At 39.6% G+C, this 20602-nt stretch overlaps 1 protein-coding gene across 2 annotated transcripts in view; it reads right to left on the reverse strand.

The window, feature by feature from the left end:
- The window catches only part of LOC138138933 (cytochrome b5 reductase 4), a 41658-nt gene that overhangs the window by 2181 nt on the left and 18875 nt on the right, over positions 1 to 20602 (reverse strand). Inside the window, exon 1 of one of the 2 annotated variants that reach the window (XM_069059070.1) lies at positions 15939 to 16187. The exons of the other annotated variant lie outside the window; for it this stretch is intronic. Coding sequence (XP_068915171.1) covers positions 15939 to 16062 — 124 coding nt within the window. The 5' untranslated portion in view covers positions 16063 to 16187. Of the gene's footprint in view, positions 1 to 15938; positions 16188 to 20602 lie in introns of those variants that run through there. 2 annotated transcript variants of the gene reach the window in all.

Raw genomic sequence — 20602 nt, forward strand, 5'->3', positions numbered from 1 at the left:
GCGGGAGCGGGCCCCCGCCGCCCCCCAAATTTCATTAGTCCGTGTAATTTCCCATTGTGCGATGTAATCCTAGTTATGACGGCGTGACGGGACGCGCTTGGAATAAATTACCGGTCACGGCGAAATTAAGTCCGGTCCTGTCCGCAACTCCCAAACCGAAAGACTCCAACTCCGGTGGCGGCTGATAAAAGTTGGCCAAATTGGCGGAGTTCGCCGAGCGGAAAACCTTTTTGTTTTATGAAATGCGACGGGCGAAGTTTCACGCGTGAATGTGATTTCGTTATTGTCCCATTTCCCTTCCCTCCGGAAAAAATGATATTTTTATTATCAGGTGGATGGCGCCATATTGAATTTATCAAATCTGCCGTTCGCCGCGTCTTAACGCTCAATTGCGTTAAATCACTCCGCCGTCCCGTCAATCCAGCCGCCGCCATAACTTGACGTTTCGTCGGATAAATAAAATGTCAGATTCGTGTTATGCAAATGTTTACCGTGAGTTGTTCCCTCATCGATTTTAAAATTCGTCGGGTCGCTTTTGTTCGGCTCAAGGTCGGCGAGACGCTTCCGCCGGAAAATGACACCCACTTCGGTTGCCCATCGAGAAACTCTCCAAGGAAAACCGGCGCACACTGGAGTTTATTTATTCGTCAACGGCGCCCGCTTCCGTCAGAAGTGACACCCACTTCGGCCGTCTGTCGCCCGACGGTTCGAATTAAAAAGAACGGCTATCGCGACAACAATTGCTGCAATTTTGTCGGTATCGAGTTTCTCTGTCGCAGATTTCTGTCGTAGTCGTCGCCCGGAGCCGGTTCCGGGCGTCAACTTCATTTTTGCCGCTGTCAAATTGAAATTTAAAAGAAGCACAAACTCAGAAGTAATCAGAAACAGCGCCGGACCGCCCCGCGTGACGATGATTAAATCTCACAAGTTCTCTCTGCATTTTTAATGTGCCGAAAAAATATCGACAAGAAAGTTATCGGCGAGGCGAAACACCCCGACAAGAGGTGGAGAGTTCGGACGGTTTTCCACGCTTGGTCGCTCGACCTCCCTTCCACCGAATTACTGATGCTGTCTCGCGATATTTCCGTCTGCAGTCGAGGAAGTGAAGCTTTTTGCGAACTTTCAGAAAATCGCTCCGCAACTTTCTGTGAATCGTGAGTATATCCGGAGATGCTTCTAAATTTGGACGTTACGTACGACAGTCCCGTTCTCATAATTTCCCAATTAATTTTCATCTCCTCACGTCACCACTTTTTCCTCCGCCTGCTCCATCTCGTGCAATTCTTGTTGTCCCCGATGGAACGTGTCACTCTTTGGACTTGATCGAACACGATTTCACGATGCAAAGCGCATCCGGAGGTCCTTATTCTTATTCGCGACTGCACTCGTCGAAAATCGATGCGGCGGCAGTCGCTGTTTCCTTGTGCCGCCTCCGGAAGACGACATCAAGGGAAGAAGTCCGCGACGGAGATGGTGTCGGCGATTGCCTCGTCTCTGCTTTTTTGCCTTTCTGTGAATATTTCGGATAATTAAGCGAGTTTTATGGCTTCCACGCTCGTCCTAATTAATCCCTTTAGGCGCACGTTGATCCAACCTTTTAAGCTAAACGCGGCCGGCGCTCGCAGAATATACATCACGTACTGACAGATTGCTTTCTCCAGTACCGACTCAATCGATGATGAGACAAATTGGGCGCGGAAAATATTGACAAGGTAAACGTTATCTTACGAATTATTGCCTCGACGTGATTTATGAATTTGTGCGCCGGTATCGACGCGGGGGCGGCGGTTTTAATTGGGATTTTTTCACCGCATTCGCCAGCCACCACTAAATTTTCCCATTCTTCCAACTATAAAATACAAATTCGTAATGTTTTCCATCCGCCGCTCACGTCACAATCAGCAATTATTCGTCTGTTATTCTTCCATTGTTTTTAGTTTCACTTCCTCACCCCTTTCAGTTTCAAAACCCTTTTCAAACACTCTTTCCCTCTCCATTTCCACTCATACCACTCCACTTATCATTTCCTCTTCGCCTATTTGATTTTTTTCTCTCATCCTTCCCTTAAAAGAAGCCTTAAAATAGCTCCAGAGCTCTTCTCAGAAAAACTAAGACCTATATAGCTTTGTGAATGACGATTTGGAAGAGTAAATACCAAGTCTTCAAAGAGATATTTGTAGATAACTCTCTCGTTATTTAATTTTCATACTGTATACACATGTTATATTACTATTCAGCTCCCTCGCAAGGTGGTAAATGAATTGATTATTAAAACTCACGGTAAAGGAAGACTCCAATTGTTAATGAAGACCTCATCAAAATCTGTTCGGTAATTCTTTAGTTATAGGTGAACAAGATATACATATATACGTACATTGCAATTTTGCCCTTTACAATATGTCAAAATGTGTATCTTCTTTAAACCAATATTTCGGTGTTAGAGATATTTTCATATTTGATGGCGAAAACAAAAGACTGAGAAATGTCACAAATTTGTATTGTCAGTGTCAAATTTCTCAAAGACGTTCGTGATTTCGACAGAAATGCAGCAATGGCAATAAGAAAGTGATTCATCGTCGAACTGGAGAAATAATTTGTAATACGTTTGATTATATGAGAATAACTTTTCCTTTTGAAGCACTGACAAAAATTGATTTCCTTAGAATTTGTTTTTTCAATCTATTTAGCGAAAATTTAAATTTACCTAGACATTCCTTTTTACGGCGTTTATGAGAAATTTGACACTGACAATACATTTTTGTGACATTTCTCAGTCTTTTGTTTCCGCCACCAAATATGAAAATACCTCTAGCAAAAGAAAATTTCAGATACTTGGCAGATAACGCTTTTGCAAGTCTCCTAGATACATTTGCTGTCAATCCCCTATTAAAAAATATTTCTGCTCGAAACTGTCACAACATATACCTGGATAAACAATTTTTAAAACAAGCACAACATCTTGGCGAAACTCTTTGGAAAAGCTAAAATCCAGAAGGTTTGTCACACCGATGTTGAAGAACTAGTGGTGGAGTTTTGCAAGATACATTTGCAGACAACTCTCCTATGACACTTCTTTTTGAAACTGTCACACTGTACATCTGGACGCGTGTTCTTATAAAGAAACCCACTACTTTGGAGCAACTCCTCGAAAGAGACGAGATCTGGAAGGTTGATTGAAGACGACTTTGCAAGACTACAAATCACAAGTCCACCAAGATACATTTGCAGATAACTTTCTTGTCAACGAATATTTTTCTTTGAAGATTTCACACAACGTATCCGGACAAATGCTCTTTCGAACAAGCTTAATATCTTAACAAAACTCCTCAGCAAAGACGAGAACCAGACAAGTTTAGTTATCTACTTTGGAGGACTGGTGGTCACGTCTTCCAAGATATAAGTGTAAAATAACTTTCTTGCCACTGAATATTTCAGTTTGAGATTTGCACACTGCGTATGTACGCAAACGCTCCTCAGAATACTCCTGACGTCTTGACGCAACTTCTTGAGAAATCTGAACGCCAGACACGTTTACATTGTCATTTTCGTTGTTGCTTTCGTCTGAGATTTGTTTCAACATGTAAACTGCTCATTTGAGCCACATTAACTCCTAAGCTCTTCATCGATGACTTGGTCCTGCACATTCGAAGCAGCGTTGAGCTAAATGAGCACCCCTGTCTTGCACCATTCGTTCGACTGGCGAAAGATCACTCTTAAAAACTTCCCACCGAATATTTCCCCCATTTATTAACCCCGCATCCCTCCAGCTCCCCCCAAACAAGTGGAATTTTTCCTTTTCTTGTTTTGCGAGCGAACTCGTCGATGCCGAAGCATCTTTCCATTATTTTTTTTCCGAATTTCAGAAAACCCGAAACAGCACAATTATCTTCGAATGAAAGAACTTACAAACAATTCTAGCTCATGTATAAATTCATAATTTATGTTTCCGCTTTGATAAAAACCCAAGCAACAAACCAAATAACTCAGAGTTCGTACTCGAACAAAGAATTAGAAAAATAATAAACAAAAATCGAAGAAAAAAATCATCCTGGTGCGTGACGTCGTTGGAGGTTTCTTGAGATTTACTTGTTGATCCGGCAGGTGTCTCTAATGATGAGGGTTAATTAAATATGAGCCGTCTTCAATTATTCATCTTTATTTCGCGGCAGTTCAATGAATTTTTAATCGGTCGTTCGTTCTGCCGGAGTCGCTTTCGCAACTAGGAGTCCGGTACACCGGAGTCGATACCGGACGCGTCCGATTCCGGATCCCAAATTAAATCAATAAGCCCCCGTTCGAACTGTGCGGAGAAATTAATTATGTGCTTTACTTAATCGAGTTACCGCAAGTAGGTTTATCAACCCGGAGCGGCGACCCCGCGTTCCGGGCTCCGGAGCTACATGGTAACAGCTCCCCAGACATCTACGAATGCGCCATTAATTACATCAAGAATTCACATGTTATACATTAATAAATTAACACGATAGGTGCTGACAAAAAAATATATATTGGGTGTTAATAAATTAATATATTATGTGTTAATAATAAAACTGTTATGTATTAATAAATTAATATGTGCTGTAGTAATATTTAATTGTTATTAATAATAATTGAGGCGAGACGTGTCAAAAAGTGAATACAAAGAAACACATTTTTTTCAATATGAATTTGATAAATACATTCGGCAAAAAATATATTTTTTTAATTAGAAACCTTGACGTCCACAGAACACGTTTCCTTTGTCCGAATTTTCCCGACACACCATTTCTAAAAAAGATTTATTCAGCGCACGACGAGGATTTCATTTGGATGTTTTGAATCGCGAAAGTACACACCCAACACGTATTACTTGTCGGGGGCGTATCGACACGTGGAGTCGCCACGAAGGGGGCACCCGATCGATAACCACCGAGTCCGGTACCCGGATTATTTTCCACGACCCGTTCCGCCGATTATAAAATTCGCATTCGTCACGCCTCGATAATTCATTTGCTCCGGGTCACGGCTGCCATCGATTCGTCCCGATCTTATCCCGATCGCTCACCGGAGCTTTCGGACATATTATGCAGAATCCCAGTTCCACGATTCTGCATAATCAGACGTCAACTTCGCACGCGTTCGCGTTTAATTGGTCGGATGGGATTAACTCCTGAGCTCGATTGTTCGCTGATTTGCTCACACAGATCAGCAGCGGAGGGCGAGGGCGGAGGTGATGAGCAATCGCCACTTCCGGAGTTTTTTCGGGCGACCTGCTGGACCGACGCTGCATCCTATGGTCCAAACGGCGACAAAGAAAAAGTCAAAGAAAGGATTCGGGAAATTGCCATTGCGTTTTTACACAACTGATCAACTATGTAATTCTTTCATGGTTAAGGACCCAGACAAACAACTTCAATGAGACCGGAGTCAAGATCAAGATTAGAGAAAAAAAATCGCAGGTTAAGTAAGTGACAAAGATAAGAGAGATAACGATCGCGCGTCACAACAAATTTTCAGTGATCTACACAGTTACATTGCAAAAGCACAAGATCACTATAAAAATAGTTATTTGTATATCAAGGCTGCGAAATCGTACTTTGACGAATCGAGAGAAAAATTGTCGCCGAGGTCGCTTGCGGCCGAGGCAAGACAATCTCGAGATCGTCAAAGGATTTCGTAGCCAAGGTGTACACAACATTTTGTGTGCATATTATTAATTGTTCTCATTTTTTACAAACGTCAGCATCACTGAAGTTTCTTCTTGGAAAATTTTGCGCCTTTGAGGAACTGGTGTCAAAAATGGAGTGGGCCGCAAAGGTAGAATAAAGATAATGGGCTCCGGGAAAAGAAAGTGTCAGAGGGCGCAAGGAAAAATCCTCCGGTTGCATCGATCCTCCCTCTCGTCTCTTTAATAAAGTCGAATGGTCTACGACGTGTCCACCTGACAACGGTCGTGTTGCAAAAACGAACAAGAGTGACGAGCGGGGCGAGCCCGTCCCTGTCGATGGAACGGGGGAGACTAATGGATGAGCGACAGGTCCGGACTAGTTGGCGATATTTCAGCGATTACCGCCCTGGAGGTTAGATCCTTGAGGTGTCGTGAGCAGCGCCTCGGTGGAATCAGACGGAGAAAATGATGACCTAGGAGGGCGAACGCCAAGAGATTTCGTTAAGAAATGATAATGCTCTGGAGCGTCCTGCAATTTTAATGCGGCAGCTCCTGAAATGAGGTTCGACCCAAACATAGAAAAAAAAATTGTATTTTGATCCGAACATTATTTGGCTTGCTTTCGAGTGTTAAATTGTGCGTCCAATAAAAAAAAAAATTGTGAAGCATGTCCCCACGGTTTTAATTGATACTGTTTGGCTCCGGCGAAATTCCGGCAGGGCGCTCCGGGATCGAACGACCGCCGTGGCGAATTCCGGATGTTGCGACCGTCGGATCCGGTGTCGGCGCACAAAGGACCGGCGAACGCGTGAAGATCTCAAAGGATGAGCCGCTTTGATGGAAAAGGGGCGCGATCGTCCTCGTTTGCGTCGGCTTCGGGGCATTTTTCCGGGGTTCGGGTCCGGCGGTCGCGTTCGTCGCCTCCGGGCGCTAACGACGGTCGGAAAATCGCAGAATTGGCGTAATTAATTCGGAGCATCCGGCCTCCTTCGTATTTCCGGACGGCTTAATTAGTTTAGTTAGGGAGTTGCGCCGGAGGGAAGGTCGGCCCGGGTGGAAAACGCGACCGATTCCGGACGGAAGAACGGCGAAAGATGACGGGGTCGGTCTTGGCGGGGGCGGGTTAGCCGTATGAATTATTCAGGCACCCCCGCAAATGATCTAACCCCCGTTCGCACCTGAGCACCGGTTTCGCTTTCTTTTCGAATCGTCCCGCCCCCGAATTACCTACTTGTTGGGCCAGGAAATAAGACGTCACTCCGGGGGGCTGATGTTTGGGGCCGGCTGCACATAAAAAAAATTGATTGCGCCCCCAACGTACGAACAATTTTACGTTCGCCACCCCCACACAATCTTTCTGAGTGTCTGAGATTTTTATTGTTCGTTCGGAAATGGAAACTAAAATACAAATTTCACAACTGCTGTCGGAGTGGTGTTCGCGATCTAATCTCTATCAATTTTTCATCATGTCGAGAATCGTTTAACGATTTTTTAATGGAGCCGACGCTGATCCGATAAGAGTCGCAGATGTTCTAAAAAAGTTCGTTCAAGCTTGATAAGAGGGCCAAAGAAGAGCAAATCCACTTTAGTCATCGCGAAAATGCCAACGGTTGAGGCGGGTTTTACGTACTTAAAAATAAGGAAATTCCCAACGCGCAGAAGAAAAATGTAAACGGACAACGCACTTAAAGTTGTAATCTCACATTGTTTAAATAAACTAGGCAAAAATGAATAGGGAATTTTTCCTTTTTTGAATTTTTTATAAATACCCTTTAAAATTTGTAATGAAATGTGTTACAAATATATTAATCTACACATTAAATGTAATGTTTCAAGTACTTGTAACATTTTAAATTTATCTAGTGTTTAAGAATACGTGGGAGGATTGGGGCAATTATTTTGCTTTCCAAGAAAAATTGTGGAATTCCCTATTCACTCTTGCCTAGTTTATTTTGCAGTATGTACTCGTAAGCTGTCCCTTTAAAAACTCCTTATAGTTACAAATTTCTTGTAATCGTCCGCTTTTAGTAATCTCATACAACAATAAATTGTAATCTCACATAATCTGATAGATACAGTTTCATATCATTTTAAAAAAAGTTACATATCTTCTTGGCGTTTCTTCGATTTACGATATTTTGTGTTCATCCAACTTTAGTAATTTTGTCACAATTGTAATCTGTCTTCGTTTTGAAACATGAAATTTTTTTGATCTTTTGTAACCTCAGTCAATTATACTCGTTTGTAATCCTCAACACACTTTATTCTTGTCATCATCTATCCTTACTCCTTAGTAACTTGGTACCAAATTGTAATCTCACAATGTAACGTTGTGTAATCTCACAATGTAACGTTGTGCAATCTCACAATGTAACGTTGTGTAATCTCACTCCATTGCAAAAAAAAATGTCAGACGTAACTTTTTGCAATTTTCTCTCCACTCAATTTTCAATAGTCTTTTGTGATCACCTTTGATAATCACACCTCATGTAATAACAATAATTACATTTTGCTAAATTTCATTTGAGCGAAATATTTTTAAAAACTTGTCTTTTAAATGTTTTAATTTACAAACTTTATTAATTAGACATTTCAATCTGACATCTGCTCGAATCGTAATTTCGTAATTCCTCATTTCGAAATTAATTTTTTTCACTTTTACGGCCTGTTAGTTCTGCTAATTAATTTCTAAGCGACCAATCCCGGGCCGGTGTCGGCGTTTCAAGCACGAGACGGTGACTCATTACTGCGCAATTTTCTAGCGAAACATCCCTTTTGGGGGAGGTCGAGCCTGGGGCGAGGTATTTTGCCCCGAGCCTGGAAGCGTTTGTGCCCGGTCCTGTACCCTTCAGGGATCCCACACCACCCCCGTCCAACAAAAAGCGACGAGTTTCACTTCCAGCCCACATAAAATAATGCTCCTGAATCAGGCAAAATAAACTTTCTTGGCAATGAAAATTTAATTTCGCTATTAAATCCCTACAAAAGCCTCTTCCCAAAACGAGTAACGTGGGATTTAAAAATGTTTCATTGACGGTGCGCCGCAGATAATCCCCTCCCGATTGGATATCATCCCGAATCGAAGAAAATAAAGTTCGGCGAAAGCAAAAAAAAAAAGAAAAAACAAACTCGGTGGCGTCTTTCAAGTTTCTCGCCCGCTTCTGATGTGAGAGCTTTAATTAACGCAACTGGAAGGGTCGCTCAGACGCGCCTCCGGCACGAGACTCGGAAAATTCTCAAACAAAAATAAACTCCCGGTTTCGCGGTTTAGCACACAATAAAAAATTAATTGTTGTTTTAGGACGCGATCCCCACGGAAATCGTGTACAGACAGCGCAAACATCAATTAACCCCGTCCGAAACGGCCCCGCAAAAAATCCACCCTCACAGGCCACTGGAAGTTGCTTATAATCCGCACGACAACTCCGGAGGGCACGGTTCGATCCCGATGCAGGCCCCGGAATCTTCCGGTCCGGTTGGGACGCCGGCGGCGGCCCGGATTTTTGTTTCGGCGAACCTTCAATTCAAATTGCCGGCGCTGATGAAAAGGAAACTGAGTGGGAGAAAATGGTCCGGGGGTGGGTGGCGGTGGAGCTGGGCGGCGTAACAAATGTGCATTATTGTTTCACGCGACGGCTTCGTCTGGCATAAATAAACATCACTGAAGTATTCGCTTTGTGCCCTGGAGGTGACGTTCATTGGACATTTTATCGGCCGCGACGGAAGATTTTTGAGTGGCGACTTGCAAGAGTTTCGGAAAGGCTTACTCGGAATCCGGACCGAACGGGACAATATTTGCATAATAATGAGATAAATAATTAGGGGGGTGCGCCACCCCCGATTTCGCCGCCTTCGAGGGTTTCGTTTTTGCGATAAAGTGGAAAACGGATTTTCTCGTGCCAATCGTTCCCTTCTAGATTTAGATTCTATTCAACATCGAGAAAATAGAAGACCGTTTGAAACAGAACTCTATTCCTAGAAGCTAGAAGTCTCATCTTCTATATTTTCTAGATTAAAACAATTCTAAGAAGGTCATGTACCTTTGAAAATTGCACCCTCTGGAGTAGCACAGTTCTACAAATTTTCCATTACGCTGCCTAAATCCTAATTTGTTAGATTACTGCATCTATATTGTATTTTCTAGATTAGAAGAAGGTCAGAGAGAGCTCGTATGTCTTAGATTACAATAATTCTAGAATATCACTAGAGCTACATACATTTCTGTGCAAAACAAAATAATTCTAAGAGGGTTAACTCCTCCAAAATACATATCACATTTTTTAGAACGCTGAGATTTCGAAAATCGTCTCGCTCCAAATCTTGCACCACAAGCTTTGTTGTACTCCAAGTTTTCAATTTTTTTTTTGAAGTGAAAACTTCTTTAGGGGCACCACATACATTTTATTCCCGGGCAGTGAATTAGTTTCGTGCGATACGCTAAAATCGTTCGCGTTCGCATCACGCTAAAATCGTTCGCAGCAAGCTAAAATCGCGGGAGCCGAGTTTTCACTTCTGTCGTGCGGTTTTAAGCACACACTTTTTTTTTCTTGTGGAATAAAACAATTTCTGAGCAGCTCCCCTAACCGAATCCTTTCAATACCCCCGTTCACACATTCTCCGATATTAAAAATAGCTTGACACGACCTCTCAGTACCAATAAATCTCCCACAACCCACTCCCGGATCAGTTTCCCGAAGAATAAACACCCTGAAACTTTAAAATCAATTCTGCTAAACTCGAGAGTTTAATCAAACACAAAATCCTTTCTCCCCGAAGCACCATAAAAAATCCAAATTGTTTTTATCCTTCACGTTCCACAATCTTATGTGTCCCTCGAGTCCTCCCGACTACGATAAGAAAATAAATCTTTACCAAATTTTAGACGAATGCAAATCGTGAGGGCCCTCTAAAGACCTCAAATCCTTCACTCCTTCGCTCGGACTTCTCCGGAGCCGTTCCCATTAAGAGCGGAAGAGCAATCTTCCGGCAACCGGTGCAGCAAAAAATCCGCGATGACGCAAACGAAGATTTTAAAATACCATCAAAGACGAGAGCCTCCTTAATGGCCCAATTAAACTTTCATCAAACATAAAACTTCACAGTGGTGGATCTGGCAACGTCTCGATTAAATTTTAGCGTCGAGATTATGAAATGCGACGCTGCCAAAGCCGACGAGTGGCATTGCCTCGATTACTCTTATCAAAACAATTACCGCAATTACCAGGGGAGTGGTTTGCCTTAAAAAGAACGTGAGAGCTGTTGACCGCCAATTGACAGTGAGTCAGTTTTTGTCGGCGGCAATGACACCGACAAGTCAAAGTTAATGTCACTCCTGGCAAATTTACGAGTCCGCCGACACCGTTTTGCGTCGGGTTTGCCACGTTTACGTCGTCTGGGTTTCATCGAATTAAATCAAAAAATTATCTTACAAGACTTAATACGACGTAAAATTCGCGAGTGGAAAGACACGAAACGGAGCGAGAAAGAGGGACATTTGGAAACAACGTCTCTCATAAATAATGTACGACTTGTAAAATAAATAATGTACGACTTGTGATGGACACAAAGAAAAATAATAATAAAAGTACCGAATCACTGGCGGCGCTGTTGCAAGACTTCAAGCCGAAAAACCGAAGCGTTTTGTGCTCACAAAAGATAGAAAAATGCGATTTGAATATTACGATGAGACTTGTCGATTTTAACTTGCAAAACAGGACGCAATCTGCCTCCACTGCCTTCTACGTGCTTCATAAATATTAATTTTTTTCATATTTATTTCCACGAAATTGTTGCAGCAATACAAACAGCGCGATTCCAAAAATCTACACAAAAAATCTAGACCGGCCGTGAAAAACGAAACGAATGGCTCAACAAACGTGGTTTTGCCTTGAGAACGGTTCCTACACGAGCGAGTCAGCGTTAGAGGTGTTGGATTCTCTCATGGGCTGTGACCTTGGAAATATTTGCGTGAAGACGGAGCGCTAAACCAGTGAATAATCTATAAATGAAAACTGAAAACGTCGACTACGAGAGAGAGACGAAACGAACGTAACAAATGACTCATAGCCCATGAGAAAATCCAAAACCACTACCATTTCTCGAGCCGCCATCTTGCCCGACAGCACTGTCATTCAAGAATTCAAATTTAGATTAAGTGAATCTTTTATGCATGATAATGTAAAGCTGCGACACACGTTTCCGATTCTTTTGTCTTTCAGGGCCGCCTTGATCGTAACAAAATCACAAAATCGATTGTAAAAACGATTCGACTCTGACTGTGTAAGAAACTTCTTATCAGAAACTGTCACAAAACTAGTGTAACATTATCTCTTTGTCGCCGTTCCATTCTAGAATTTGAACAATCGCGTGTGTGGCTGCAACATCTGAACATCTCGAATGTCTGCCATAATTTGACTCCGAACAGGAGGAAGCAGTGAAACATGACTTTGAGCGACACTTTCTGGACCAGAACGGGAAAATTTTAACGTCGTGCACCAGGTGCATCGGTTTGCTGATTGCAACGATCGATAAATTAATTATCGAGGCCACTCTGTCGGCTCCCAAATTATCAGAGACTTGAGCGGTTATTGTTCTAATTAATATTAAACTGTACGGCCGTGGAAATTGCGTGGAGTTGGCACATTACTTATAATTAAGCGCAACAAAGTTTGCCAAAGGTCGCACAATCATCCCAAGAATTAAGCACGGCGTTTAAGGGATCTGATGATCCTTCAGCACAAATGCAAAACGTTCGGTAATCTTCGAGGGACCTAACTGACACAAAACGAAGCCGAACGGAATTCTAATTTGTGCTTTGACAAATCTAAACGCAAATTTTTGTGGTGGAGCACGGTGAGGTTGAAAATCGTCACAAAAAGTCTTCCGGGAAGGAGAAGAAATTGAAAGTACCTACTGAAGTTTCTCTGCGAGTAAAAAATTTTTTTTTGGTAAGATTTGGCTTAGAAAGCTGTTTGATATCGGTCGAGACAGGCAAGATTAGAGAGGGAAATTTAGTTTTGATGGAAGGTCTACAAAGGATTAAACGCTCAAGTTTCACTAAAGTGAGCCCAAGAAATTTTTGAAATTGTGAAAGCTTCAAATTTTGATTAGGGTAAGGGAATGAAATTAGTTAATTTGAAAGAAAACAATTAGTGTTAAGTTAGGGGAGAGGGAATAGTGAATGCAAAATATACAACATTACAATAAGTTGATTAAAGTGGAAAAATTAAAAAGGATTAATTCCCATGTACATCCAACGTGCATCAGGGCTTGCTTTCATCCAATCAAAAATGTTTATCGCGATAAAAACATCCTACTACTCTGTCATCTGTCAGAAGTGATTAAAATTGTGTTTTTAATAACTATATTATAAATAAAAAATTATGTATACCTAACGTTAAAGTTTGTACTCTGGAATTAATCTTGCCAAAAATAGCACGACCTAATTTTTAATATCTGATAAAATTTCCAATTTTCACCTAAACATTTTTGCTTTAGATAATAATTTTACTCGTTGATATTTGGGCATTTTTATTCGAAGATTAAACCCTCGAGCTAAAGCTCTCGGGCCTAACCAGAATAAAAATGCCATAATTCTCCTCGTAAAATTGTCAAAGCAAAAAGTTTTTGTAAAACTGGAAAATTAGCTCTTGTTATTTTACCTTCGACTAAACTCTTCGAGTTTTGCCAATGGTAGAAAAAAATAAAATATTGTGACAGTTTTAGTTGTGGAGAAAAATTACGACAACTAAAGCTTTTGACATTTTTCGAAAGGTGGAAATAAAAGAAAATCATGTGATGACAACTTACTTCTTTTTCTTCTTTTTTTTGTCTGGATTCATCCGGGGGCGAACCTGATTTTATATTTTTAATATGTTGCGTCGTCCCACACCCTGACAATAGGGTGCAACGAAAATGATTATTATTATTATTATTATTAATTGTCTTTAGCCAGTTATAAATACAGGGTGTCGCAAAATTAACGTATTCCAAGTCGGGGGTCTTGTAGGGAGAAATCTCAGGAATCTCGAAAAAATAAAATAAAAAATATAGAGTGGATTTTTACAAAGATATATGGGTCTGAAGGTTCAAACTTTTCATCATGTTTTCTTCAAATAAAAAATATAAATGGTTGACATTCATTTTGAAATATGGTGAGGATGATTATGTAAAATATTAAAATATAAATGAAAAGACATTTCTTGAAAAAACAGCTTTATCTCGAAAAAATAAAAGTTTTATTTTTCCAATTTTTGTTCAAAAGGGAAGTACTCGTACAACATAGCTAGAATATTAATCAGGTACTTTTGAACAAATATTGGCAACTTTGATATTTTTTTCAAAGTGACAGTTTTTTTTTTAACATTTTTTATTGATCAACAGGATGTCCCCTATTAAGCCCGGAAGTCGAAATGCGATAATTTTAAGACACCCTGTATAAATAAAAATTGTAATTATTGCAGGATATGGAGCCAGACAACAAAAACAAAATTAAAATAAAAAGTTAATTGAAGGGTAATGATTTTAAAAAATGCCAAGCTCTTGACACTTGACATACAAACGCAGTAACTGCGAATGAAAAATTTAATTATGTCGGGAAAGTGAGACGGAAGAAGATTACGACAAGAATTTAGTTAAAGTGGACGAGTTAAAGAGAACTCAATCGCTTGATGTTCCTCTAAGGGTGAAAGAAGAAATTCTCATATTGTGAGATGTGATTTTTAAAAATTGAACACACGTTAAAATGTCAACGAAACTGAGAAAACAAACAAAATTACAATAATAAAGTGGAAGGATTAATAACGACCAAAGCTCTTGCTCGACATTCCGTTAAAAATTTTAATGTTTAACAATTTTTTTGAAGACAATTTATTAACACATGCATAAAGAAAACTGGAATGTGTGTCTGTTATTTCGATATTTAAACACATTTTGGGTTACCTCCGCGATACCGACGACATTTCAGTACTTTCTAGAATTTTTGTCTGTATGGATCTCTGTTTGAATCCACATAAAACAAAAATTAATGAATGGAATTTCTCCAAACAGAGTTTATTGGAAAGGGAAATTGCTTTATTGTGTTCTGCACTTCGTTGCATTAAGATGTGATAAGAGGGAGCTACGTAGCAGCGATAAATCTGTGCGAAGTACATCGTGCTGTAGTGAGTTCGCCTCGTTTCTGTTGATACGTCTTACATTTTTCACTTTAATCCCAAACATCACAAGTCAATTTCCAATTAAATCCATACTTCAATTTCCTCTAATTTCTTGATCATTAATTTACTCTTACTCTTCTTTGCAACGCTTCAACAGTTGGCACCTCCGCTTTGGAAAAACGTTCAATTCAAAATTCAACTCGACACGGACGTTATGACATTCCTTAATCCACGCGAGCAAACCCGGAGGCGAAAGCTAGTTTCGAATAAAAATTTTAACCACGACAGGAGGGCGGAACGAGTTTAAAAGATTGCAACGAGAAAACTCTTCACGTTTCGCCAGGAGTGGAAACGAGTCGATAGGAATTAAGTTAAACTGGAGGGATTAAAAAGGACTGCAGTTCTTGACGTTGTACCAACACCGGAAGACGAAATTATCGCGCTATTAAACGTCGCAAATGACATTTACGACTTTGCGGAAGTAACTGGCGCCAGTTACTACAATTTAGTAACAATCCAAATTACTGTAACGACGCTGTCAATGTAGTTAAATGTTTTAAACGAAGTTTCTTAGATAATTGAAGCAATTTCATCCCCAATTTGAAGCCCAGTTATTATTATTATTATTATTACAAACGAGGGCACGGCATCGAGGCCGGATCATAACGATTATTATTATCAAAGGCATATTTTAACAAAAGTGAAAATGATCCTGCCTATCAAATTTTTTGTACATTTTGTGGTTCTCCACCATTTGTCTAAAATTTTGAAAAATATTTTTCTAATATTGGAGCATCCTATAAAGAAACAAGCGCTCTCTATTTCCGGCTAGACGCAAAAGATAACTGGCAATTGTTTCACGAAGTAATAAAAAAGATAAATAAGATAATATTTAGGGAAATGCAAATTTAAGTATTTACATTACGAACTATTTATACTTAGGTGAGGTTTGAGAATTGGCGAGACCGACAGACAAATTTCAAACGGATCAGAATTTCCCGAAATATTATTTCCTTTTCGCGGGAACACGCTATATTTTTTTCGCGTCACCGCCGCGAAGAACCTGGGTTTTCCCCTTAACTCTTCCGCTGCTCGCAATATCCCTGCGTCCCAACAGCCCCCAGAATCCCATTAACCTGATCCCGTTTCGGCGTCCTGTCCACCACCTCCGTCGTCGATGGGGCGCTTGCCGTCGGCGTTGCCCTCCTCCCGCTGGTTCCCGGAGCAGCAGCAGCAGAGACCGGCCAGTTTGCGCGCCATTTCGCCTTAAGCCGCGAACCCACTGCACTCATCTATCGCGGAGGTGGCCGCGTGATCGATAAGCCATGTGCAAGGATGATCGCGAGGACGATCCTGACGCGCTGCTCGTCGACGGCCGACTGACGGGGATGTGCCGCAAGCGCGATTTTATACAGGGAGAAAACGGCGTCGAGGCGCCGTCAAACACCGACCCAGGTCGGCGGAGACGCCGCTTCCGGAGACGGATCGACAGAGTAACGAGACGCAACTTCAAACGTCCCCCCGATTGGATCGGACCTCCGATAAATAAAAACATTCGGGGAACGGGAGTGGGAAGGAGGATTCGGGACGGGGCTGGAAAGACTCACCTGCAGAGAAAAAAAATCAAGAATTGTTTTCCTTCCTAGAAGGAAAATCGAGAATATTGAAAGAAAAACCAAAAAAAAGCTTTTGAAAAAATGTCGGCCTGAATGCCGTGCCTCCTCGACCCTAATAATTTGGTGAATTGTGATGTGAGAAGGAAAATGTTTTTTTGTGAATTCATAACAGAAATGATGAAAAAATACACAAAAAGGTGTAAAAATTAACAAATACGCTGCTGACGTCATATTCTTTACGTCAGAATTGTTTTCTAAAAATCCATTTAACCACTGCTTCTATCAAAGACCTTCTACACACAGTTAAATTATAGCTAAAGCATCTAAAGAAGGACGGAGAGAAAAAAGGACTATTCAGTGTTGATTATTTGTTGTCCTTTTTGTCACTCTCTCGCGGTGCACCCTTTGCCAACAACTTTTTTGGCCAAAAGTCGAACTTCCTCTACTTCCATTCCCTTTCTCCTGTTTTCCACATCATTTACTACCTCTTGATCTCCAATTAATCTCACTCCTTCTCTCCTACGTGTCTGCAACATATCTCTGGATTCATATGCTCCTCTCTCTTTTTTCCTCCCCACAATCTGCCACATGAAATTAGTGAACAAAAGGCAGAAACCAAGAGAGTCGTTTCTTTTCATACAACTCCAGTCGACAGACGCCAAACACCGTTAAACTGGAATTAAAGCAAACGGGGTAAGTTGGAATCGCCCGAATTTTACAACGAACTCCACAACAGACAGAGCAACACGTAATTGACACTCATCGAGTTTTTTTTACTGGAAAAAATGCTTTCAGCTCCGTTCATCGAAAAGGAAGTGATTTTACATTGTTTTTGAATGGGCGGAAGTGTGCGATGTGCGAAAACAATGGCAGTGTCCTAATTGAGAGGCAGCACCATATTTGCTCAGCAATGGGTTTTTTTACCATTAAAAGTACGAACTTGCACGCTGACAAATTGCTACTTTACAATTGGAAGGTTCCATCTCTAATTTTTTACGCCAGAAGGATTTTACAGAAATCCACTTGAAACTGACATCTAGCGCTTACTTACTGAAGTAAAAATGCAACACAATTCTCTCTACATCCAGAGTCCACGTCCTTATATCGCGTGAGCAACAATTACTGTTTGAGTTGGCAATAAAAAAATTTACTTGAAATTGGCAAGACTGATCCGTTTGTTTCATTGTCATTACTGACAGCTGACATACATTTCTGATTTAAACGTCTTGAGTTTTGTAATGTTTTACTGATAATTGGAGTCATTTGGAGCAGCACCTTTAAATTAAATGCCTTTTCCTCGCTTTACCTTGTTTGTTTTTAAAAACTCCTCATTTTTCAATAAACCGTTGCTCGCATTACACATAACCTAATTTTCGGCGATCTATCAAATTCACGTCACTTCCGGTTATGTAACAAATCTAGCCAACAGGGACCCAAAAAAGTCACCATAGTTTTATTGGCAACTAAAACAGTAATTACCTAACTAATTATTGTTGCTCACACGCTAGTATACAATGTACCACCTATGTAAATAGAACCTTATATCTGGAAATGAGCAATTAGAATTTTGTTTTAACATTTTCTACATCGTGGGTGGTCGGGCTGGTGTTAATAATGTTACTATCCCACCTCCACCCGGCGGCACGGCAATTTTGCCGGAGTACATACACTATTACGGATATTACTATCAAGTAATAGTGCAGTGCTTATCAACATAATTACCGGCGTCTCGCCTCCGCATTTTGACTTTGTTGTGTATTATGTTCTGTGTCAATGTTAAGGAACTTCCTCACGATGTGACATGAGTATAATAATATACCTTTTTGAATTTCAACTACCAATGTGTTATCTAAATCCAGAATTTTTAAATTTTTAAAAAGAGATTGCGGTACTATTCCCGTTGCTGAAATTACAAGTGGTAAAATCGAAATTTTTTCTAAACACCAAAGATTTCTCATAGCAACGGACAGCTCTAAATATTTATTAATTTTTGTGTTATATGTTTGTGTTATATTATGTGAATTTGGAACAGCTATATCTAAAAGATATGCTTGCTTTTGTTGTTTATTTAAAATTATAATGTCTGGTCTGTTATGCTTAATATGAATGTCAGTTAAAATTGTTCTATCAAAATATAACTTGTAACTGTCATTTTCCAAACAACTTTCTGGTGTATAACTATAATGTGGTTGTGTATTCTTTAATAAATTGAATTTAACAGCTAAATTCATGTGTATAATTTTAGCGAATATATCGTGTCGTTTTTTATATTCGCTTTGAGCCAAAACGGTGCAAGAATAAATGATGTGTTCAATTGTTTCCCCTTCAGTTCCGCTATGTAATTAATAAATAATAAAATATGAAAGTTTAAAAACGAGAGCGTCCAATGTTTATTATTGTTTCATAACGAGTGGAGATAATATTGTAAATGATGTTTCAGAACCATCTACTACTTTTACGGAAATACAAAATGAGGTTAAAACCATTTAATTGATAAATAATTTGTTTATGCAAACTGTTGTTACAAAATAAAAAATATCATGTCATCATTCGACCTAATTTATATGTATAATTGAAACGTAATGTAAATTGCAAGATAATTGGGGTCCTAACAATAATAATGAGGAATTTTTTGACATTGAAAATAATATTTCTATTGTGATCGCAGAAGAAAACTTATTTGCAACAATATCAGACCAGAATTACTCGCCCGAGGATGAAGAAAATGTTAAATGACAACACAGAGATTAAAAAAGAAGAAACGCACGTCACAAAAGGACCACATAAATGAAAAAGTGAAAAAGAAAAAAGTTATCAAGCTGACGAAGGACATGTTAACACCAAAAGAATGTTAGTGCAAAGAAAGTAAAAACAATAAAAAAAAAAACTGCAATGCTCCTTGTAAGTTCGAGTGTTGTAACAAAATTAATGAACATGACATGAACTTGCAAGATCGAGAATACCTCAAAGTTTTGTATTTTTTTTGTTACTACGAAAAAGGATATGTCGAAGCAGAAATTTAGCTTAAGGAGAAAAACTTTTTTAGAACTTACTACTACAAGATAATAAATTATACTGTGGTAAATAAAATCGTAATTTTTCTTGTTTGTTGTTGGTTCTCACGACAAAAATGACCAAAACCGCATATTGAAGGATAAATAGAGAAATTTAGGTTTTACAGAGTTTTGTTTTCTACAGTGTATAAACTTCCTTGAATTAGTTTGCGGAAAAAACTCGTGCTTTTCTTGTTGGTTATTCGTTTTTCACAACGGAAACCGCCAAACATGCATGTCGAAGGAGAAATGCACAAATGTACCTTCTGAAATTGAATTTTTTGCCAAACACATTATAGATAATTATCTGAATCTGAATTCGGCTCATCATTGTTCTTGTTAATTCCTGAAAGATAAATGACAGGAATAGTAAAGCGTCTTTCGAAAAAAACGTCAAAATTGCAACTCAAAGCAGAAATGCAGAAATTCAGCTTCTAGAATGGAGCTTTTTTCGGAACGCACTATACATAATTTTTGGAAAAGTCGTCAATTTTTTTATTGGTTGTTTCTTGCGTGATGGAAACCGCCAAAAATGCATCTCAAAGCAAAATTTCAGAAATTTGGCTTATACATAGAGTCTTTAGGAACGGACTATATGCATATACACGGTGACTCAATATAGTTTCATAAATATTTTAACCAGTAGCAGATTACGGTCTCAAAAGACTCCTGACAATAAAATATTGAGTCATACATCAAAAATTGGCAAAAATTACCATATGGTTTTTTCACTATTAGTAAATGCCATTCTTCGCTAATTTATTCTACTTTACATCCAATGTATAACAAATGTCATGAATGTCACAATAGAAGCAGACAATTGTTGCTATAGAGAAAATATTGGTATTATAAACGTCGCTTTAGTTTCATTTTGACAACAATGTCCGACAGTTTATTTCAACGTAAAATATTTTCATTTATCTGCGGTTCTTAAAAGGTGGTAGTACATTCTTCAAAATGCTTTATCTTCAACAATTTTAACGTTAGAACCTAGACATTTTTGTAAGAGTGTCCAGGGGCTGGAATCTACCACCAGTTAAAGTTTCTATGATACTATATGAATCACCCTGTATGTATTTATTTAGTTATTTTCCAAAAAAAAAACCTAATTTTTCTTACTGGTTGTTGATT

This window comes from Tenebrio molitor, chromosome 9 (assembly GCF_963966145.1).
Source record: "Tenebrio molitor chromosome 9, icTenMoli1.1, whole genome shotgun sequence".
Lineage (NCBI taxonomy): Eukaryota > Metazoa > Arthropoda > Insecta > Coleoptera > Tenebrionidae > Tenebrio > Tenebrio molitor.